Genomic DNA, 23,996 nt, shown 5'->3' on the forward strand with positions numbered 1-23,996 from the left:
AATTTTGTCACTGTTTTGGAGCACACTGCCTTATAGATAACCTTAAGACTAACATATTGATACTAACACCCAAAAAACTTTAATTTTGATTTCATGGGGACTTTAAGCTTGTTAGCCCCCTGTGTGTATATATAGCCTTAGTTTTTCTTTAGTTCCTTGTGAGTTGCCGAATGTAATGGTTGTCTCTTTGCCAGTCATTCTGTTCTTTGTTCCCTTTGGTTTTTGGCTTATTGTTTGTTCTAGTTTTTCCATTAAATGCCTGCACATAAATCCTTGCCTCTATCATTTTCCCCAACTTCTCCACAACATTACAGTTTTTCACTGGCATGTCTCTTTGACTAGTGCATTTTTGAGCCTATATTTAGTATAAGTAAAATACTTAAGACCTGTTAAAATCAGATACTCTTAAGACTTTTACTCAAGTTGTTTTGGAATTGGTGACTTGTAACGTGTAGTGGAGTAATTTTCACTGTAAGGTATCTGTACTTTTACTCAAGTATGGTTTTTAGGTACTCTTTACACCTCTGACTTTGACCCATTCACACGTAAACTGATCTAATTTGACCAAGATTTTATTTTTAGTTTATGATCTAAATCACCTTTTGGCCCTGTGAAGAGAGGCCTGTGTCTCCACCGATTCTTCCAAGCAGGTTGAGCTCACTTTCTCCGTGGCGGCTCAGATAAATGGATCGCGGTGTGACGTGGATGTTCATGAGGTAATACACTATACGACTCTGAATGTGATCCTGGACGCAGTTGACGAGGTACCTGGATCCCACGTTAAAGATCTTAATGAAGGAGAGGTGTCTATGAAACAAATGGAGAGGCAGAGCAGAGGAAGTAAAGATGTTAAGTTCATAATAGTTGGAAATGATGCACATAACATCTTAATACATTTGAAACATCAGCAGCAGTGTACCTGTCCTTTTCCTCATCCAGGGGGACATAGGACATGTTATAACAATCAATACGCTTCAGAAAGTCCACCAGTGCTTCCTCTTTGTCGTAGTTTTCATAATCCGGGCTGCTCAGTTTTACTTGCTGTCAAAAAAGGAAATAATAATAAAAGCTCTCTCATCCTAAAACATTTTTAATAGTCTAACATTATTAATAGTTTAATAACATACAATGTTACCATTATATTTGCCTCAATGATTTCTGGGTCGTCACAAAACGACTCAATGAAAAACACCTGCACATAAAAAATATTTTGTGAAAGGTTGGTTGCTAAACCATCATTTACAAAATATCACATCATTTTATAAAATATTAAATGACACTGTTTTCAAAATGATGTAGTCTTTCTATTAACAAACTACTTTCCAAAGCATCACAAAACGCTATATTGCTGTTATTGTTACCCTGCAGCCAAGCATGCTGACACAATCAACTCGATATCTCATTCAAACTCTGATCTGAATCGGTTTGCTCAGTTCAAAAATGAATTATATTCAGATTATATTTATTGCTGCTGGGAGTCTAGTTCTTTTTAACAAATCAATTGGCTGTGAATAAGCCACTTTAAAAAAAAAAAAAGTCAGAGCTTTACCACTGTCAATCATCATTCACGGATACAATGGAAATGAATAGGTGGTGAAAACTAATCATACTTTACACGACACTGGATTTATGGTGTAATCCAAATATATCTTACTCCAAAATGAATATTGAATATAAAACATTAAGATTAAGATTAGAGGTCAGGCAGTCGCTTTTTTTTTTTTTTTTAATTACTGCATTATAACAATTCATTAAGCATACCGTCACGTTTTTATATAGCTGGATCCCCCTGGAGGAATGGCTCTGGTTTGCATATTTTACATCAATTAATACATTCATTTATATCATATTTTTAATATCTGCACCCTGTAGTTTATATAATAAAATATATTTTTGCTAGACCTTCTCCAGTCTGGATCTAATTCACTGTGCAGCTAGCAATCTTCTTTTTTGTTTTGATCTTTTTTTGGCTCTACGCACCTGAGGCCATTTGATTTTTAAACTTGGAGCACAACAATCTCTTCTAGTACCTATCATATTTTTAATAAAATAATTTGGAAAACTACAGTCTTTAAGTAACATCCCATCAAACATCACATTAAATACAATGCAAAGATGATGTGAGGCAGACTTTCATAATGCAGTCTGTTGAATAAGCAAAACCCTGCACTTGCCTTATAGCCCTTCTCCTTAGCAAAACTGATGATGACTCCTCTTCTCTCTCTTGTAGTATTGGTGGCATCAAATACCTGTGAAGTGCATTAGTCAGAGATTGATTTGCCTCAATGATTGGTTGACTCCGCAACAAGAATGTTGAGAATCACAGACTAAGCTGGTAAATTCTCAATCGTATTGGGTGTAAAGTGTAAAGTCAGACAGATTCATATAGTAGCTTGAAAAGTTGAATAGCTTGGACAGACAAGAAGAACCGCTAGCCATTACATTCTTGACTCACTGCAACTTGTCCCTGCTCCTTAGTGAAGTAATTGGCGATGTCCTTAAGAGCATTTGAGGCACAGGCTCTGAACACATAATACACTGATATTATTGAACAAATTACACATAATATATAGATATGCACACAAGACAGAGTTCATAATCAAATAACACTGCTTATTTAGAAGTTATATACTATCATCCTAAATGTATTGTACCTGCGGATTTTCATGGCTTCTTCATTGTCTGGACGAAAAAATTCATAGTTCTTGTATGTCTGCACAACTTCCCTTCGATACTGGCCCAAATTAAAGACTTTCAAAAAATAAAAGTTAGTTAGCAGATTTTTTTTTACATATATTTACTCACTACATTTATAGAAATATTTTTTAATTTAAAATTAAATGATGCTGATACATATTATATATAGCAAATAATTTCATGTGTTCATTTTATGAATACACATATTGTATATGTGTGCGTGCATACATATGCATTATATACATATGCATTATATATATATATATATATATATATATATATATGTGTGTGTGTGTGTGTGTGTGTATGTGTGTGTGTTTGTATAACATGTGAATTATGCTGATATCTCAGCAAATAATTTTATATGTAGTACATACACGTACATATATACCACAAACATAAAATCAAATACTTGCCATTAAGAGCTGATCATTAACGTCATAATACATACACTCACCTTGAGTTGGGACTCCAATCCAATTTAGGTATCGGGTTAACTTTTTGGAGATGTAGGTCTTTCCCCTGGCTGGCAGACCAACCATCACAATCATTGTGGGACAGTTTGTAAACTGGGGTCGTGAGGCTGTGGACCAGTAGAAAACATTGACATTAAAGTTTGAATAAGGTTTAATCACTTGGAGATGTTGGAGTAGGAGATTACATATGCATTCACAAGATAATGCCAATGCAACATTGATCTAATAGTCGCTTTCATTTGAGAGAAATTAGAAAAATGGAAGCAGTACAAGAAGAGGGCTGCCACATTAGCTTCAAAGTACATAAAGGAACCCACTGACCGTACATCTTCATCATCAGTTTGTTGTTCATTCTATACTGATTTGTACTGAGACAGCAGGGTTATTCAAATGACTTGGATGGCGAAGAGTATGAAAACTACTGAAAGAACATCCCACAGTAACCAAGGAATCACATGAGCCTTGAAGCCAACTCCAGTACTTAATATTCCTGTTCATTCTGTTGCCACAACTGAAGAAACAAAGCTCTCAAAACCACAACTTGGTGCAACTTCAAGAGGTAATCAAATGTAGACAAAAGTAGCAGGCAGGACTAAAGTTCACAACACCCGGGTTGATCATCCACAACAGATTAACACTCTTAATGCACCAAGAATTTTAGAGGAGAGGGAATAAGCAAATATAGTAACAGAAAAGACAGGTGAATTAAACTATCCCTCACTTACAGCCTCTCCTCTGGCCTAGGGAACTGCCCATTCCTGGCAGCCATAACTTGAGCAGTGGTATCTGTGTGAGCTCCTGCTCCGTGGACATGTCGTTAGGCCGTGCACGGCTGATTGTGTGTTTAGGAACTGAGAACACATGGCTGGGATCCCATCAACCCTGTTCCTGCTCAGGTCACCTGACTGAGGCGGGAAGAGTTGGGAGGAGAGACAGGGTTGGTGGAGAGACAGAATCCTGGCTGCCAATGGGTAATTGACTTAGTTAACCCTTTAGAGGCTTTGAGCCTGTCACTTTTTGCTTCATGACAAAAACTACACCATTTCTTAAATAAAAAGAAAACATTATGTTCCAATATGTTACTCCATGTATATATTTAGACAGTCACAAGTACCATAAGAATGTATGCAGTGTGTTTATTTGCAAATTTGTAAAATACAATGAAATTAGATTTTTTTTTATTGGCCTATATTTTGTAGATTTTTTTTTTATCCAGCAGTCTCACTTTATACTGGTTTTGATCTACAGTATTTATTATGTTCTGTTCACAGCAAATTCGATAACAATACCTATAAAGTTTAATAATCATTCTAATTCTATGAAAATATTTAAGTCCAAACCACAGCAATAACGACACAGAGGAATGATATCATAATGTATGCAGTGTGTTTATTTGCAAATTTGTAAAATACAATGAAATTTGATTTTTTTTATTGGCCTATATTTTGTAGATTTTTTTTTTATCCAACAGTCTCACTTTATACTGGTTTTGATCTACAGTATTTATTATGTTCTGTTCACAGCAAATTCGATAACAATACCTATAAAGTTTAATAATCATTCTAATTCTATGAAAATATTTAAGTCCAAACCACAGCAATAACGACACAGAGGAATGATATCATATTAATCACCTCCGGAACAATTTATCAAGCTAAACGTTAAAAACACTGACAGCCAATCAGAATCCACCACACTGTAAAGAGCTAAAGCATTTGAAGCGTCAGATGACATGACAGCAGAACGTTATCATGGTTGATGTGGATGCTAATATAGTTATTTTATACAAAAATAAATTAAGTGTAGAAATAATTTACACTCAGAAACTGTGAGTAAATTTCACAAATAATTACAAATAAACAGCAAGTAAAACATTGAATTAAACATGAAATTTTGAAGTAGAAAAACAGAAATAGTATTTTCTTGTAAACAAAACAAAGATTATTGAAGTATGTTTTACAACTTTTTTATTCTAAAGTTTGAATAATATTCTTTAAGGGCACATTTACACAATGTCAATGTACTAACAAAATTTATTTTTTTTTTCCTTTGGATTTTTGGAAAGTTTCGCAAACAGATGACAATGTTGTCAAAACAATCTCTGTGAAAATGGCTAAAAATGTTGTATTATGCATGCCAGGCCAGTAGGTGATATGGCTTTGTAAAGAAACATATGCACCTGTAGTCTTAACACGTAATACGCATGCACATGATGTCACAGTTTTTTGTAGTTTACATGGAAACAATAATGGTATTGTTTTCAAAAACGTGCATTTTGAAACCCATTTTCAAAAGTTTGAACACAGCTATGTAAATAAATGGCCAACACGCTTTAAAAAAATCATTTTTAGTTGAAACAGTGTTGTGTAAATACCCCCTACAACAGGAACCTACTACAACACCCCCTTTACAACAGATTAAAAGTGAAAGAACCAGTTCTTTCTTGCTGTTCATGACCCATTTAGCATTACACTGTTGTGGTGTAGTAGAGCAGGATGAGGCCAAGTTAAAAAGCAGGTTGATCAGGATGCGGTAAATCATGAGTCGCGGAAGCATACTTTTAATGTCTGGTACAAATATGACATGGGCTACAAAAAAAACAAACATAGGCTATAGGCTCATATGTATGCACGTTTAATCAATAAAAGATCTCGATTTTAAAGATCTCGATTTTAATCTCGATTAAAACACACACGATCTTATTCCTAAATGACGGTGATTCCGCTATGTCTATTAAACCTTTGAAAACACAATCGCATCGGAATACTAAACCTGCTTTCGCGCAGCCGCTGATGCAGAGAGAGCATCGCTCATCATGTAGCCTAAGCTTTATGTTTGAAACAGTCTACACAAACAGTCTACTTACACAGTAGGCTACATCTCTGTGTTGCAACTTGCAAACATTAAATAATACCGAAAGTATTTGGAGAAAAGACTCGATGTTGCGGCAGCCGCGATTAAAACGAGTAATTAACCTTTGGAACTAATAATACGCTTCAAATATAGATTGTATATGTTACATTATGCCAGTAGGTGGCAAACAGGGACTGTTAAATGTATTTGATGTCTGAATCATTCAAGAGATTCGTTCAAAGACTCTGGACGAAACAGGTCTTCTTTTTTTTTTCAAATGATTTTTTAGCTACATAATGAATTCGTTTAAATTAATAAATATTTTTAAATAGACTCATCTGTAACATTTTAGACATTTCTAAATAGACTCATTTATAACATTAAAACATTTTGTCAGAAACTCAAATTAAATATTTTGTTTGGTTGTCTAATGTTTGTTTTCAGAATCTTGGGAGAATCATAGCATAAAAACACATCGGCTAACATATCTGACTGTTTATAGCCTATTATGTTACATGTTACTATGTATGTTTATGAACTACGTATGTATTATGTAGTTCTGCAACCAACTCTTTATGTCTCCTCCTTTTTAGTTCAGAGTAAATTAAACAAATTCATAGTCTGTTATTTCTTCAGCACTTGGATGACCGTTCCGCGATCCATGTGTTAAATAACAAGATTAGCAAGACTGCAGACAGACTTACTACTGTCTGATTCTGCACGTGCCTATCAGGTGTCATTTGATATCATGGCCTTAATAATGTAACATCTCCTCTGCAGAAGGCCTGTGCTGTATAGTTGCTATAGAGGGGAATAGTGCACATGATTTAAAATTGGGCTGCTGTGATGTAGTGACAGGGACCTGCACAGACATTTTGAGGGGCAGGGGCTCAAGTGGAAAAAAGGGCACCTCTCATATTTATTTAAATTTTTTCCTAAACAAAACGTTAAATATATTAGGGGTGTGCGATATTGACCAAAAATATATATCTCGATATTTTCTGGGATTTTATCGATAACGATAATTAGACAACATTTTGCTGAGTGTGTTATTGTGCTGATATCTGATAAGGATAAGGTTGATAAGGACTATGGACAGCTGACTCCTAAAGTTTTTGATATTCTGCATGTTCTGTGTGGTGATCAGTTCACAGCAGTGATAAAAATTAATCTTTTCCAATCAGTTTAAATTGATTATAAAGCCTTTTTTTTTCTAAAAGTGTGCATCATCTTTTCAGTCAAATTCTTAAAGGGGTCATATGTCATATGACCCCTTTAACTTGAATCAGTCAGTTAGAATAATAAGTCATTTGGGCTGTTACCAAGCAAATTAAATCAGTATTGACAAAATTCATCTTTGCAATGCAGAGGAGACACGGAAGCTGCATTAAAAGTGGCATTTAGATGCATTTACACACTGTTTAATGCAGGACATGAATTTTTTAACCTGCAGTTACAAATGCATTAATACTGTTTTGATATTTTAAACATAAAATGTTGAATACTGATATTTGATTTTTTTTTAAATGAAAAGATATTTTGTGTGAAATTAAATTAAATTAAAAGAATTAAATTAAATTAATTTAATTTGAAATTAAAACCACCAGTAGGTGGCAGCAAGTCACTGTTAATAAGTGAGCCATTGCGATTGAACCGAATCATTTAAACGGTTGATTCATTCAGGAACGAAACACCGTCATGTTGCTCAGAGATGCAAATTGGAATTCTATTTGTTGGCGAAAAAGAGCAAAAATTGTGTCAACTGTGTCTAACGTAAGTGTATTAAATTCTTGTTTATTGAACTGCTGTATAAAGTCTTCACATGATACTGATTAACTATATTAAATTATATAAATACATGCATTTCTGCCCCCATATCTTGAATTTTGTGATCATTCTAATTTTAATAAACTGAATCGTGCAGTGAAAAAACCAGCACTGGTCTAACCTACTAGACTTCCTATTGCCTTAGCTAAACTTTAGCTAACTTACATGGTAGCTCCATAGACTGTGGGTAACTCTCATGAGTCATGGATGTTAGCAAGACAAATTAACTAACATATTTGTCTTTTGTCTTTTGGATAAATAGCTGTAAATTCGAGGCACAGGTAGCTTAGTCTTTTGCTCATCAGCACTCACCTCCACACCAAGACAAACACAACTGGAAAGGGAGGGAGGGGCTTTACTTCTGCGGCTCTCTGCCTGTTTGTGATGCGCATGCCGATCGTGCTACACCGCTGTGCTGCGTGGAGACGCGGAGGGAGAAAGGCATCGGAACAGTCTCATATCCCGAGCAGATATTTTGATTTTTTATTTGTTTGACAGGGAAGCTGTGCGTAAACAGAAACACACACGCACACGTATATACATATATTCATTTATTTAAAAAAAAAAATACTCCCCAGAAAAAAGGGCACTTTCTCTCGAGGAAGAAAAAGGGCAGGTGCTCAAGTCCCCTTTGATGTCTATAGCTGTATCCCAAAGTGAAGTGCGCGTACTCCGAAGTGTACGGACTTCGAAGGCCACGCCTCCGAAGTGCACGAAAGACCCTCCGAAGTGCATCATGAGACGCTCCGCCTTCGCAGGATTTCCTAATTCCGCCACCAGGGGTTCCCGATTACTCTGTTGCATAGCAACGGTGCTAGAGGAGAGCTGCCATCCTGACAGGATAGGTGGAGCCAGCATTGCTCATTTTTGTTTTTATGTTTTATATCACAGTGGAGGAGATCAGGGCCGTGCACAGGGGGGTGGCCCAGTGGCTAGAGCCTCTGCCCCTCTGCCCTCATCGGCTGAGGTGCCCCTCTCACCAATCCCCCCGTCACCACAGCTCAAAGTGTTCTGTCACCGCTCCGCTAAAAATCCGCTCCGTGGTGTATCCCGCCCGCTCGGCAGCATCACTCACAATCTGTGTGACTGTGCCGCTCTCTGGAGAGTGGAAACAGCTCCCGAAGCTCGTTGCATTTACAGGTAGATGCATTACAATCCACATTATAGTCAGTGGTTGGTTGATCCGCTGAATTAGTAATTTGATAGTTTGTTTTTGTATTTCTGTCGGTAATGATTTGCTCTTGGTCTTCTAAAAGTGCTTACAACTTGTACAAAATATCCACGTTCTTAGAATTATAATGTCTAATTAAATTATTGTACCCGATCACATCTAATCCAAAATAGATAACACCAAATTTGCTGTTGTTGACACACTTTGTGAACAAAAACAAACAAGCAATGCCTCAAAAAAGAAGACAGAGAGAGAGAAAGAGCGAAGGGAGGCTGCTAAAGGCAGTTCAACATTACAAACATGGATTCAAAGCTCCAGCAAGCCAGCAGGTCAGTCATCATACGTGACCATGGACCACAAAACCAGTCATAAGGGTCCATTTTTTTTTAATTCCATTGATGTATGGTTTGTTTGGATAGGACAATATTTAGCAGCAGCTGTGACAGCTGAACAGTGCTCTGTATGATCGGTCCGAGTCCTTCAGATGCAGCCTTTGATATAGTTAGCAACAATTTGTTAATATTCTGACAATAAATGTTGTTACTTTCATTTTCAAAATAATCAGTAGTGGACTGTAAGGAAGTACATTCGTTAAGTATTCTTGTACAAATGTGAAGTACTAAGTTTTCTTTTTTTTCTCACAGGACAGCAAAAATATGGTCTTTTACAACATGATGCATTGTTGTAAACTACCCAACAGTACACGAAGTAGGCAACTTTAAATTTAACAACCTTGAACATAGTCTTAAGTAAAATGCAACATACACAGTAGTGCAGCAGTAATATTAATGTAAAACCATCCTGACGAATTCTTTTTCAGAACAATACTGTGCATACCTTTACTTTTACTCTCAATACCTTAAGTATATTAGAGTATGCAAGATAATACTTTTACTTAAAGGATAGTTCACCCGAAAATGAAAATTCTGTAATCATTTCCTCACCCTCAAGTTGTTCCATGTTTGGAATTTTCATTTTTGGGTGAACTATCCCTTTAGCTTTAGCTTTCCCTAATGTGGTATTAGTAGTTACTAAAAGTAGTTTACTAAAGTACCTCAATATTTCTTCTACAAGTCGCTGAGGAGGTGCTGGCCATTCACCACCAAGAGATTCACCTCCCGAAGACCCCAGAACACATGGAGGCAGGGCTGGACTCAAAATTGATTTTGTTTTTCTGATGTTAAACCTAGGCTATGTTGTAAATAGTTGTAAAAAGTACTTTCAGTAATGTATAGAACAATTTGTTTTAAGGTGTAAAAAAATGTATTTACAGGACAAAAAAATAAACGTATAGAAGACTGTTTGTGAAAAAATTATAAGCTGCATTAAAAAAATTAACAATGTACATAATTACTTCTTTTATTTACATATGTGAATATGCAAAACAAAAATACAAAATGTACAGAAAGTACTCGGGCTCATTTACAAGTAAATTACACTACAAAAATGAATAATGTATACAACGGTATTCATTTAATTTTTAACTTACATCACCAAAATAAACTACAGAAATTAGGTTGTTTCATTGACAATGTGACATTTAAAAAAAGATATAGAAAAATTGTAATGTACCCATTTTTTCCACTGTTTTCTCTTGCCTAATAGAGAATGGCTAATAATGTATTTCTTAACCATTCTCTCAAGAAGAGAAAACAGTCTCTCCATTTTCTCCCTGCTCTCCTGTGCTCTTCTCTCCTCTGTCTCTCTCTGGAGTTTGATGTCCTCCCTGAGTAGCTCCACCAGCACACCACTCACTCCCTCATCTGTCCCAGGACACTTGCAATCCTAAGGCAGAGCAAATAAATCATGCCTGTTAACAACAACAGCACAATGAATTTCAGCAAAAATGTGTCTATTAACTTGCTTACTTTGTATTTTTCAAGTCCTTCCCCAGCAGGCTCATTTTCTCCAGAATAGTCCTAAAATATGGCGTTATTTTAATGACAAATGTCGAGAGCGCATTATTGTAGAGCGAAAGCACATTAATATAATGCGCCAGCGCCAATCTCTCCGCTCGCACGCGGATTTCCTCAGATACACGCTGCTCTGGCCCAGAGAGTGTGCGCGCACTTAAAACGAGTCTCTCCTCTCACTCAAACTGTCCTGTGCACTCGCAAATCTCTCTGTGCTCATGCGCTAGATATTAATTCTTTTCCCACCTGAATTAAATGTTGTCAAAAGTTATCATTAAGCACTTTTAAAAAGTATCTTAAAACAGATTTGTTCACTAAAGTTCTTTCCTTGATTTTTTTATTGTTGTATTTTTGTTTTAACAAACTGGTTATTGCACTTTGTTTTACTACTTTATCTCTTTTATGTTTGTATTTGTATTTTCTTTTCTGTGAATGCACATATGCATCTCTCTGTAAAATACTTTGTAAACACTTTTAAAAGGCGCTATATAAATAAAGCTTTAAACAATCAGACCTCCACAACTGACCGATGAAAATACAACGCAATTTCAATTCTCTGTGTGAATGTACTGTACATGTGGAAGAATTGACAATAAAGCAGACTTGACTAAATAACCTCTGTACAACTGGTTGGTCTCTGAGCAATTTATCTAAAAACAACATATTATAGCCTATGGCTCTAAAGACTTCATATAAAGTCAGAAGATATATATATATATATATATATATATATATGACAATGTTTAATTCAGGTGCGAAAAGAATTCATATCTAGCGCATGAGCACAGAGAGATTTGCGAGTTAAAACAAGAAAATGGAAACACTTATGAAAAATATAAAGACAGGTTTGCAATCTTAACATTAGAAAATATGACACAGCAGGACATGCATACAAAATACAAATACAAATACAAAAAGTGCTAAAGTTTAGTTAAAACATTTGTAGTCATATCTTGCATGACAGCACTACAAAAACACAACAAAGGGAAAGAAACTCTCATCCTCCATGTTCTTTGAATATAAATTCCATCATCATCTGCGCGCAATTGATTCTGGGATAGGGTAGGGTGCGAAGTGCCCATCAGATGTGCACTTCATTTTCCTGGGAAACGGAGGGCGCATTTGAAGTCGCTTTCGAATTATGGCAGACCTCGTCGCGCCGCGGTGACGCAATAGGCATTGGAATGCGGTCTTCGGAGTCCGTGCACTTCATGGCCCTGTCCCAAATGGCACCCTAAACCCTCGTGGCCTTCCTCTGAGTCCGCACTTTCGTGACGTAATGCCGCTTTGACTGTCGGGTAGAAGTCTGCTGCGGAGCTCGCACCAGTGCGGGCTCGGCAGAAGTGCGTATCGAGGGCGCATAACGGCCACAAAGTGGACACTCGCCAGCACCCTTCTGAATGCTAAAATGACGAATAGGACACCCTATGGTCTCGTGGACTTAACGGACACGCGTACGCAGCGGCCATTGTTGCGGGCTCGGCAGAAGTGCGGATCGAGGGTGCATAACGGCCGCATTGGGGGCGCTCGCGAGCACCCTTCTGAACGCTTAAATGACAAATGGGACACTCTACGATCTCGTGGACTTAACACGCGCACGCGGCGGCCATTGTAAGTCCGTAAGACCGCAAGTGCACGTGAAGTGTTCCATTTGGGACAGGGCCACATTGGGACACAGCTTTTTTTAAATTTTATTTTATTTATTTATTTTTATTATGCAATAGAAGAACAGCAAATACAATTACAACGATAAGTAAGTAGTCCCTCTAGAGTAGATTATTTTTGATAAGCAAAATATGTTTAATGGGTAAATCAGACGGACTTGCTGAAAATGCTAATTTATTCTCTGCCAGCAGAAGGTTTCCCCAGTAACGGCTCACAAACGCTGCTTTATCGGGCATATAACACGCAAGATGAAATGAAAATGAAATCGAAAATTTTCTAAAGATAGTCTTCCTTCAGAAATACAATGATATAAAAACACCCGCGCCTCGTTTAGATTTTTAAACGTGCAGTACGTGCTCATCGTGCAAATCGGTCAGTTTTGATATTGTGGCGAGCGCCACAAATAAGTAAATGTATGGGAAACACATCCCACAGCACAACCACCTGAGCCCAGCTTCAGTCTACTCATCACCTTAACTTTAACTGCATTTGTAGCCGGCACCATAGCCAGACTGATAAACAAACACTGACCGGAAGTTAACTTCGGGCCAGGCGCGTGCGCCCGATGAAACCGTCTTGGTTTTAGAGGCATTTTGACCACCTCTTTAGCTGGTGAGGCTGAGAGACCAGCTTGACAAGTTTAGCCAGGCTGGGAGACCAGCTAAAACCAGCTAGTTCCAGTTTAAACCGGCCAGCTGTGTGTCTTTTTCTTTCTTTCTTTTTTCAGGAGACGCATGCAGTTGGAAAAACCCCCCAGCTAAAACCAGCCTAAGATGGTTGCCTGGTCTTAGCTGGTTTAAGCTGGAAGTAGCTGGTCACCCAGCCTGGCTAGGCTGGTCAAGCTGGTTTTAGCTGGTTGTTCCAGTTGGTCTCCCAGCCTGACCAGCTAAAGAAGTGGCCAAAACCCCTCTAAAACCAGCCTGATGACCAGCTAAGACCAGGCTGGTTGACCAGCTAAAACCAGCCAACCAGCTTAGACTGGTTTTAGCTATTTTTTTCAGCAAATGCCACAATGAATGTCGAGTCACAAAAAATGTCTAAATCAAAAAAAAAAAAAAAAAGGCCTCATTGTTGTTGCATTCGATATAATAGCCTAAGTGGCATCTGCATGCAAATACTAGAACTTTTCTCAGAACTAATTTCCATTTTCTGAGCCACTTTTGACTTTTTTAACTATCTGGTGAAAAAGGCTACTTTCACACTGCAGGAAGATGTGGCCCAAATTATTTTTTGCTCATATGTTAGATTGTTTTATGCTGTATTACAGAGACAGCTCTATACAAGCTAAACCTACTGGGTTGTACCATAGGTATTTTCCCCTCATCTTAGTCCTTATCACCTGCAAATGAATTCGCTGGCTTTGCGGCGCATCAGTTTAAAGGGATTGTTCACCCAAAAATGAAAATTCTGTCATTAATTACTCACCCTCATGTTGTTCCAAACCCGTAAGACCTCCGTTCATCTTCGGAACACAAATTAAGATATTTTTGATGGAATCTGAGAGCTCTCTGACCCTCCCTCCATAGACAGCAATGATCCTTACACAATCAAGGTCCAGAAACATAGCAAGGAGATCGGTAAAATAATCCGTGTGACATCAGGGGTTCAACCATAATTTTATGCTGTTCTGTGTCATGTAAACGCTGTTTACGTCGTTTACTCTTTGATCTGAACGAAAACAACGTATCCGCGTGGCGCAGCTGACACAGAACAGCATACACCATTTACATTAAGTGGATATTCTCCGAAATGGTGCCAGGGAGGAGACGAATTGTTGAATAAAGTCTTTTTTTTTTCTTTTGCGCACAAAAAGTATTCTCGTAGCTTCGTAAAATTACGGTTGAACCACTGATGTCACATGGATTACCTTGCTATGTTTCTGGACCTTGATCGTGTAAGGACACTTGCTGTCTATGGGAGAGTCAGAGAGCTCACGGGATGCATCTAAATATCTTAATTTGTGTTCCGAAGATGAATGGTCTTACGGGTTTGGAATAACATGAGGGTGAGTAATTAATGACAGAATTTTCATTTTTGGGTGAACTAACCCTTTAAACTGATGCGCCGCAAAGCCAGCGAATTCATTTGCAGGTGATAAGGACTAAGATGAGGGGAAAATACCTATGGTACAATGTTTGGACATAAATGTGTGTTGGCAGTGTGTGAACACAACCAACCTACAATCATAAAAATCCACCCACTCATTTTTTTAATCCCCTTTAAACCAAGTCAGTCTCACTAGGCCTGCCCTTTTTGATTCTCATGCAGTGTGACGTCACACTACATAGGGCCGGGCCAAGGGGTTGATTGACAGCCTTGCATTGCTATATTTTCCTCCCTCAGCGGTTCTACGCTGTCCTCCATTTTCTCCGCGCTCGAGCAGCTGTAACGCCAACAATGTCTCGCAAGCAATCCTGATGCTCTGTGTTTGGATGTAAGACTGAACATAAGAGTCATCATTTTCTCCCAACATCTGAGCTGCTGAGGACGCTGTGGATTACTTTCATTTTTCAAGGTAATGCACCTCAAAATCTACCTAAGTACGTGTATCACTCCAGACTCCTTTGTGAATGTCATGTTGTTATAGTGCTTAGCGTTTCAACTGTATTTGTGTGCGTACATTAAGTATTTTTTAACTGATCAGTGTCTCGCTTGTGAGATTCGTTCGGTAGAGCGGCCGCGCGGCTTGGTCAATTGATCGGCGCCGATGTCAGGTCAGCGCGGCACGAGCTCTGTAACATCGCGCTGTTTCGTCCCACTTTCAGTGCATTTGGCTTCCCATATGTATGGCTAAACTCCGGTTCTCTCGCTCTCAGTTATGTTGATAACCTGTTAGGCAATGCAGAGAGATGTATACGCTACGCCCTCTTCTGGAGACGGGGCGGGAATATGCAGCTCATTTGCATTTAAAGCAATACACTCCAAAACAGCTCTTTTTTAGACACACCCCAAAAATGTCATTTTCCAGCTGTTATAATAAATGATCTGTTGGGTATTTTGGGCTGAAACTTCACAGACACATTATGGGGACACCCAAGGCCAATATTACATCTTGTAAAAGGGGGCATAATAGGTGCCCTTTAAATGAACGCGTAACACTCACTCACTTCATGGCCTCCGTGCGTGCTTCATGCTTTTTTGTTATTGTTCTTTTGTGCATACGGATCAGTTCAGGACCGTCACACTGGATCACACTGGTAGGCCTATCTGATATTAGCCACATTTAAAAATAATATGATGAATGTGAACAGCCATACAAAATATATATAAAAAGTCAGTAAAATTTATAGTAAAAGTCAGTCCCCTCAAGTTCACACAGATAGGTCCTATGTAGCAATGTAATCACTGTGTAGTTCATTACTATAAACATTTGACAATTATAACATGTCAAAAGTTATATTTTGGGGATTTTTGTTTTTTATTGAATAAGAAGCAAATGGAAAGGACATGTGGTGTCCCATACTTGGAATTTGTGCTCTGCATTTAACCCATCCAAGTGCACACACACAGCAGTGAGTATTGAACAAACACGCACGCGCGCACACACACACACACACACTGTGAACACACACCCGGAGCAGTTGGGGGTTCGGTGCTCAAGGGTCTCACTTCAGTCATGGTATTGAGGGTGGAGAGAGTGCTGGATATTCATTCCCCCCACCTACAATCCCTGCCGGACCTGAGACTCAAACCCACAACCTTCGGGTTACAAGTCCAACTCTCTAGCCATTAGCCCACAACTGCCCCTGAAATTGGTCTGAAATGGGCCTGAAATGGGAGAGGCGAACAGATGAAACTGCACTCTGCAATCTTAATGTTGAACAATATATCTGTTGTTTTGTCGTAAAGCCTATTTTTGTAGCCTTAAATTTGAGTGCCATTTCTATATGTATTTTAATTTTGTTCAAGGATTGAAGTTTACTTGTAAGTTTTCATGTGTTTATTTCTGTTTGTAAAAAGATTAAGGGTCTTCATGTTCTGGTTTGTGTGTTTGTTGTTAAGAATAGTTCAAAAACAACCTTAATAATGTCTCAGGAAGCTTTCGTACAAGTAAGCAGGTGTAGTGTCCACTCACTGCTCTTCCCCTTTGACTCTTGATATCTGACACTTTTGCCCTGAGACAACTTCCTGGACACATACCACACCCATGACCACATGTGCTGCTTGTGCTTCATATTGACTAAAATAAACAAGTTAATCATTTTATCTCCTGGTTCTATAGCAAATTTTAGCTCCATTTAGCAAACTGTACATCCAAATGTCACTAATACACCAGGAAAAATTCAAATCATCAGTACATTTTTTTTTTCGCCTTATTCTGACAGCGTATGCTGTCTGTAAACTATCTCAGCACTATCCATCTGTTGCCTGTTCACACTCAATCAGTTCAGTTGTCAAACTTTGAACTCACCGGCACTGTCACAGCGTGTTCGTCTGTGGAACTCCTTCGGAAGTGCATCCATTTTTAGGGAAAATTAGCAGATAACCTTAAATATCGATCCCCGACTTCTGTCATGAGCAGTGTGATGTACTTCAGATGCTCATTTTAATGTGTATTCTCTCCCCCATCATCCCCCACCCTGTTGACACGTAGACATATGATCTGTGCCGCCTGGCCTTGTCCTTTAACATGCTCGGCAAGCAGGCTGCTCAAAACAGCAGCAAAGGCTAAGCTTCTGGCTTTTAACCTTTATGCTTTCCATTAACCACACACACAGTCTTTAAGTTTACATGCAGTATAAACCGCTAGCCTAAGTCAATTTTATGGTTAGGTTTGCTAATATTATAAATTGTTAGGTTTGATCTGGAGTTCTTTTAATAAGAACAATAATAGTTATTAATGGTTATAAAATCCAGATGTAGCCAGCAGGCTAGAGGTGCATGATATATTACTGCCATATCAGTTAACTGCATTTTTTTTATTGGTATCTGACTGTTATTGTTACTTATATATGAGCGAATAGCCTACTGAATAATTAATTGTGCATACTAATTTATAAAATTTTCATATTTAGATTATCTTTTTTTTTTTTGACAGTATAGTGTAGAGTTAATATTGGGGCGATATTAAAACTCTACACTATACTGTCAAAAAAAAGATAATCTAAATATGAAAATGGTAGAAATTATGCACAATTAATTATTCAGTAGGCTATTCGCTCATATATAAGCAATATGAACAGCTCGTCGGTATCTGCTAAAATGTTAATATTGATGCATAATTGCATCCCTATAAAGCAAGATGTATTTTTTTGACAGTCATGAACTTCAATGGGAACTGTTAAAAAAAATGTTTCTCCAAAAGTTCTAGACAACAATGACACAGTGAGACAAGCGTTTCCTCAAAATGTATTGCTTTGATAATGTTAAAAAAAAAAAGAATATAAACAAATATATCAAAAAAATAATATATATATATATATATTTACAATCTGTGTTAAAGTAATGGGGATAATAAATAATTACTTTTTTTTCTTTAGAGAGCAGTTTTTTATGTTGGCCATCAAGCAGAGACAAAACACAATACCAAAATGCATCATACAAAGGAAAGGTAACGTTTCTTTATAATATTTAGTTAAAATATCTCAATCTTCTTTGTATTTAATATATCTTTACCTTGCTTAGTTTTGTCCATGTATTGGGATGCAAGTCTACCTATCTATCTATCTATCTATCTTGTCAGTCTTGAGGAAAGTTCAGATCTTTCAGTTTTGCTTTTACTTTACCACATGGCAGTCATATAAGATTGCTTGGTGTGTCATATCTTAATGTGGATATTATAACACTGTTCATTTGTGTAATCTTGTGTAATAAAAACCAATAGGTCAGTTTGTGTTTTAGTAGTGTTATGTTGCTTAGAAACTAGAGCACTACTGTGATATTGATGAATGTACATTATCCAACTCAAAAATCTGTGAAGTTCTGTATGTATGCAAACATAAAAAGCAAAAATGTATTTTCAGTCATTCAATGTGTAAAACTAAGCATTACAAGCCACATAAAAATACACCACATTTAGCTATGATTATCCCATATAATGACCTTGATGGTTGAAAGCTGAAAGACAATAAGAACAAACTCACTTCTGTTTTTCAGAATACAATGAGGTATGAGAGCATAGCCTATATCCTGTCACAAGATGTAGGCTACATAACAGAGTGGGGCCCCAAATAACCACAACTATCATAAAGATGAACAAGACAAGAATCGTTTAATTCACTCTCGATGAACATCCATGTCTTCGAGGCGAGAAAAAGTCATCACACAACAAAGAATATTCGTGTCTAATTCATTGCCATGCTGTCGAGAATTTAATTCTGTAAGGGACAGTCTTCCACAAGAGAGACGGCAGCAGATTGACGACGGGCTCGTCCGCATTTTACTAAACACTTCATCAGCAATTCATCACTGTTAAAGAGGTTAACCAGTGGGTTGATCGCACTATTCATGCAGGCCAATCCATTACCAACTTGGTTTGCGATGTACACATTAGAATACCATTTCAGACACGTGCCGTCCAGTTTGAAGATTCGAGTTGCCAGGTTTAAATTTCTAAAAATGTGATAAGGAATAAAACAAATAGAGAAGAGCAGGGTCAGGATGACAACCAGTCTGAGACACCTCAGCTTCAAGATGACATCGATGTCTTTCTTTGTCATCAGAGTAAACGCCACATGTCCGTAGCAGCATAACATTATTAACAACGGGATTCCAAATCCAACAACCGTTCTTCCGATGCTGTACTTCAGGTATTCCCTAATGTACTTGTCCGAAGTTGTGTCAAAACATGATGTTACGTTGTTGTTGGTTTTGTCAAAGAACATATCAGGCAGGCACTGAAGAAATCCAAAAACCACACCAGCGAAGCAATCACCACAGAGTGTCTCGCTGTAATTCTGCCTTTAGCCCTCAAAGTGTGAACGATGCCGAGATACCTGTAAACGCTGATGCATGTGAGGAAACCAATGCTGCCGTACAGGTTGATGCAGAAGCACACTCTTAAAATCTTGCAGACAACATCAACAAATATCCATTTGCTGCTGGACGCGTAGTAAACCACAAAATAGGGCAAGGTTAAAAGATATAAAATGTCCGCCAGGCAAAGATTGAGCACAAAGATATTTACATTACCAATTTTCCTCCAGTTATCATGCATAGATTTCAGCCCCAAACAGTTGCCAATAACTCCAATGATAAAAACAGTCACGTAGACTGAGGGCAAAAATGTGTGTGTGAAATCAAAACTGACAAATTTACAGGTAGAATTGGACTCCATCGTTCATTAAGACGATCGTCAGATTTTCTTGTTGGAGGTTGGAGATGCATGACATTCTCGCACATGAAAATATGTCACAGGAAGCACGTTGACTGATGCCTTCACCGAGAAAAGGCACAGCACATGTCAAAGAAAACTGAACTTTGAGCTTAGATTATAGAGAAACAGCACTTATATATTAGCCTATACATTTATACATAAAATAATCATATATTTTGTCTGTGAATTCTAAAGGACCTATATTTGTTTACTAATATTTTGAGTAATTTAATTATAAAGTAGGCTAATAATAAAATGATATGTAATTATATATCACTATACTGTATAGTTATACCCAGAGTACATGTAATAAAAAATCTCACTTATTATCATTACACTGAATATCCTCTTTATTTCTATTGTATTTTTTTCATTCATGTACATACAGTAATCCCTTGCAAAATGGAACAAATTCTATCAAATGCAAAATAGAGCATCTAATTCTTGCTTGCCTTTCCTCGTAAAAACAAGAGAGGGCAGCCTTACACTTCTGAATCGCTGTAGAGTGAGAGACTCAAACTACTAGATTTTATTTCATTAACTTAATATTGTTTTAGGTAGGCCTATTGTTGAACTTCCCCTGTAAAAATAAAATGTATATTTCCCCGTATTTACATTTATGTATGCTAAATTTAGCTAATTGAAGTAGCAGATACAATAATTTCCTTATAATATGTGAATGTCAAAAGTTAATAAAGCTACTAGACCCCAAGAAAATGAGACAGGCACACAGCACAAAAAAACGTGTTATTGAGTATTTATGAGATTTTTATGATGAGATTTTTAAAAACCGTTTGCATAAGGTCTGACAAATGACTGCAAAGATGTGAGGTGGCAAATTACAGTGCAATAAACTTGAAATATTCCAAATGAACACAAATGTTAAAGGTTCTAGTATTAATGACAGAAACATAGGCCTACATAAGTATTTACATATATACACAGTCAATCCTTTTGCATGAAATTGGTAAGCACTAAAGTACAGCTAGTGTCAGTCTTCAAATAAAAGCCTGCAGTAAATACAAGTGAACATGCCACATTTAACTCAAAAAATAATTGTCTAAATTTCACATAGCATCTAACTAATTATTCTGCATTCATGTGCAAAGTTATTTCAGGTCAATTTCAAATCTGTCTAAGACAGGATGTTTCTTTGCTTAGATGAGGAGAAAACATTAGATCTCATTTACATAATTTTCATCTTTTGTGAGCTAATAGCTTTGGAATTAATTGAGAGCCACAATTGTCCAATGATAAGCACAAAACAAAGATACAGACAGAGCACTTACATAATTGTTTGATATCTTTCAAGTGTAAAGTTTTTTCAAAGTAAAACAGCTGCCAATGTGTAAACCCAATAGAAAAAAAATCTGGCAGATCTTAAACTCATAAACTATTTTAATTACACCAAAGATACCAGTACAGACACCTGTCGTCTTAAGACAGTGTCCTGAAAAAAGCATTGCTGTCAAATCTCAAATGGCTTATGTGTTCTTTAGTGCTCTTTTTAATGTTTTTTTCTTTTTTTCAGTGAAATTAAACGTCAAATCTTGAGTTGGCTCGTTGTAACTAACACGCAATAAGACATTTTAAACTCAGAGCATCCAATATGAAGCTACTAGATCGAAAGTCTATAAGAGAGTCAGTTTCTAACCCCAGAAGGGTGTCCCTCTATATGCCCTTCCAGATGAATAGGGGCAGTTGTAATGGCAGATGCAGGAGTTGATGGTCATGACAGCATGTTTGAGCAGTCTTCCTCCAGGGCAGCGGAAAGTGACCAGTGCCGTGCCTGTGTGGTAAGGAGTGCAACAACGGTTGTCTTTACATAAGCCGCAATAACGGGGCCTGTAGAACTGTGTACTATAGCAGCCCTGGTGGAAAAGCCGCACTGGGTTTGCTGACCTGTAGCTGGGTTGACATTTCCTCCTTGACCACTGAAATATAGAAGCAGGGTTGGTTAGAGAATGGTTTGACTTGTCAAAACCAAAGCATCCTATGGTAGATCAGAGACTCACCTGTGGGTTTCTCTGGAGAAAAGGCTGACAGGGTCGGATCATGCACAAGCGCATCTGCATCTCCAGGCAACAGGCCGGGTTTTGATTGGACACCCGTGTGGATATTCCAGGCCCGCAGGTATGTGAGCAGGCGCTCCACTCTGAGCTCTGGTCTATGCAGTTTGAACCGGGTCTGGTTTGGCATGCAGCGTCTCCAGGCATTGTCTGATCACTTCCTGAAGCTGCCATCCCAAAAACAATATAATTAGACTTGCACAGTTCAATTAAACTTACACAACACTTACACTTGTTTCAAAACGAAACAGGGTACTTTGTAATTGCCACATACTGACTATTACAGACCCAATGAACTCATGTTTCATACATAGCCAGGTGTATTTCATTACATTTCAAAAATATTTTTTAATCATTTGTCCCAAAATTCGATGTAATGTTATCATATTGGACTAAAAACTGACTTTTCTCAACAGAGTATAACAATTTAAAAATGTAGCGAATTTGTGTTCTTTTTGGGAATGTTTCCACTCATTCCAGCATACAATATATCTTTTTGTACTGTATTATTCCCAAATATTGGATTCGATCTTTTTATCAACATATTTTCTTTCACTTAGCACTGGTTTTGTCATTCTTTTTTTGGAACTGATTTATTGATCTCAGCTTATGCACTGTTTTTGAGTGAACACATTGCTTTTTTTAAGGGCAGCCATTTTTGACTGGGAACACCAAATTAGGAAAAGGACTTAAAGGGTTAAAATAACACGCACAGTATTGTACACAATAAGTCATGCAATGTGCATTTAGAAATTACAGTATACAGTATCAGTGTTGATTTCATGTTAAGTTTAAGTTTAAATATTAAACAGATGGTTCACCCAAAAATGAAATATCTTTAATAATCTTAATATCAAAAATATCTTAATTTGTGTTCCGAAGATGAGTGAAGATCCTAAAGGTTTGGAACGACACGAGAGTGAGCAATTAATGACAAAATTTTCATTTTTGGGTGAACTATGCCTTTAATTCTGTCTCATTAAAACTTATAGAGCTGCATAAATTCGTAATCAGCTCGTACCATCTGACAATCATTGTTATAATTTGAGAATCCCAAGGAAGCAATATTGTGTTCCGAAGATGAATGAAGATCCTAAAGGTTTGGAACGACACGAGAGTGAGCAATTAATGACAGAATTTTCATTTTTGGGTGAACTATGCCTTTAATTCTGTCTCATTAAAACTTATAGAGCTGCATAAATTCGTAATCAGCTCGTACCATCTGACAATCATTGTTATAATTTGAGAATCCCAAGGAAGCAATACCAAATACTTCCATCCTTATGAGATGATAATCAGGCATTCATTGGCAGTGTTTTATGCACATGGACCTGTTAACATCTCCACTGTAAACACACTCGGAACAAAATGTACCATTCCAGCTGATTTAACTTGGATGAACACCCTCCTGTCCGGTGTTCCATGCTCTCTGGCTTATTGGAGTTTCATTGTTGTGCTACACAGACATGAGTCCTGTTATGAATCATGGAAAGTTGGTTTCGGGAAGAAGCTAGAATTTGTGCTTTTGGGTTCCATCTTGGCAAGACATTTTCAATTAAAATGGTCAAAATCCCACAATGACAACCTCAAATGGGAATGTAATAGAGAGTTCTCAGATAGGGATTTGAATAAGAAACATGTAAAAAGATTTATGCAAAATCCCAAAAGAAAGAGAGAGGCAGTTCCCTTTCATGGGAACTTCGAACTGTGTCCTCTAGGGGTCACTATGGGGAACGCCTCATCCTGACCCGTGTCTGAAGCATACATTGAAAAAACACCAACTTGTTGGCCAGCGACAGCCATGACGTCACTACCGGTGCGACTATAGTATAAATAGGCGCCGGGAGCACACATCATTCTCTTCTTCGTCTTCATTGACTGTTTTGTTTGAAGTGTGCATTTCTGTGGTAAGAGCGATCTCTATTTATCTCATTATGGCGAGCACTAGCAAAGCATTTAAGGATGTGTGCATCCGTGTTGACGTTGTTTAACATCTGATGACACACACGA

At 37.5% G+C, this 23,996-nt stretch overlaps 1 protein-coding gene and 2 pseudogenes across 3 annotated transcripts in view; all 3 read right to left on the reverse strand.

Moving 5' to 3' along the window:
• Positions 1-17,176, reverse strand: part of LOC107673088 (6-phosphofructo-2-kinase/fructose-2,6-bisphosphatase-like) — a 21,313-nt gene extending 4,137 nt beyond the window's left edge. The window contains exons 1-9 of one of the 3 annotated variants that reach the window (XM_016466544.1): positions 3,899-3,914; positions 3,495-3,684; positions 3,155-3,280; positions 2,655-2,751; positions 2,456-2,522; positions 2,175-2,249; positions 1,136-1,192; positions 920-1,041; positions 600-807 (exon numbers count right to left, since the gene is read on the reverse strand). In XM_016466544.1, the coding sequence (XP_016322030.1) occupies positions 600-807; positions 920-1,041; positions 1,136-1,192; positions 2,175-2,249; positions 2,456-2,522; positions 2,655-2,751; positions 3,155-3,280; positions 3,495-3,525 (783 nt within the window). In that variant the 5' untranslated portion in view covers positions 3,526-3,684; positions 3,899-3,914. Of the gene's footprint in view, positions 1-599; positions 808-919; positions 1,042-1,135; positions 1,193-2,174; positions 2,250-2,455; positions 2,523-2,654; positions 2,752-3,154; positions 3,281-3,494; positions 3,685-3,898; positions 4,101-17,013 lie in introns of those variants that run through there. The other 2 variants (XM_016466543.1, XM_016466542.1) reach the window with 2 other exon arrangements.
• Positions 17,177-18,718: 1,542 nt separating this feature from the next.
• On the reverse strand, positions 18,719-19,921 carry LOC107673090 (P2Y purinoceptor 1-like; annotated as a pseudogene).
• A 1,433-nt stretch (positions 19,922-21,354) lies between these two features.
• Positions 21,355-23,996, reverse strand: part of LOC107673089 (connective tissue growth factor-like) — a 6,034-nt pseudogene continuing 3,392 nt past the window's right edge.

The sequence above is a fragment of the Sinocyclocheilus anshuiensis genome, unplaced genomic scaffold, assembly GCF_001515605.1.
Source record: "Sinocyclocheilus anshuiensis isolate Anshui unplaced genomic scaffold, SAMN03320099.WGS_v1.1 scaffold364, whole genome shotgun sequence".
NCBI lineage: Eukaryota > Metazoa > Chordata > Actinopteri > Cypriniformes > Cyprinidae > Sinocyclocheilus > Sinocyclocheilus anshuiensis.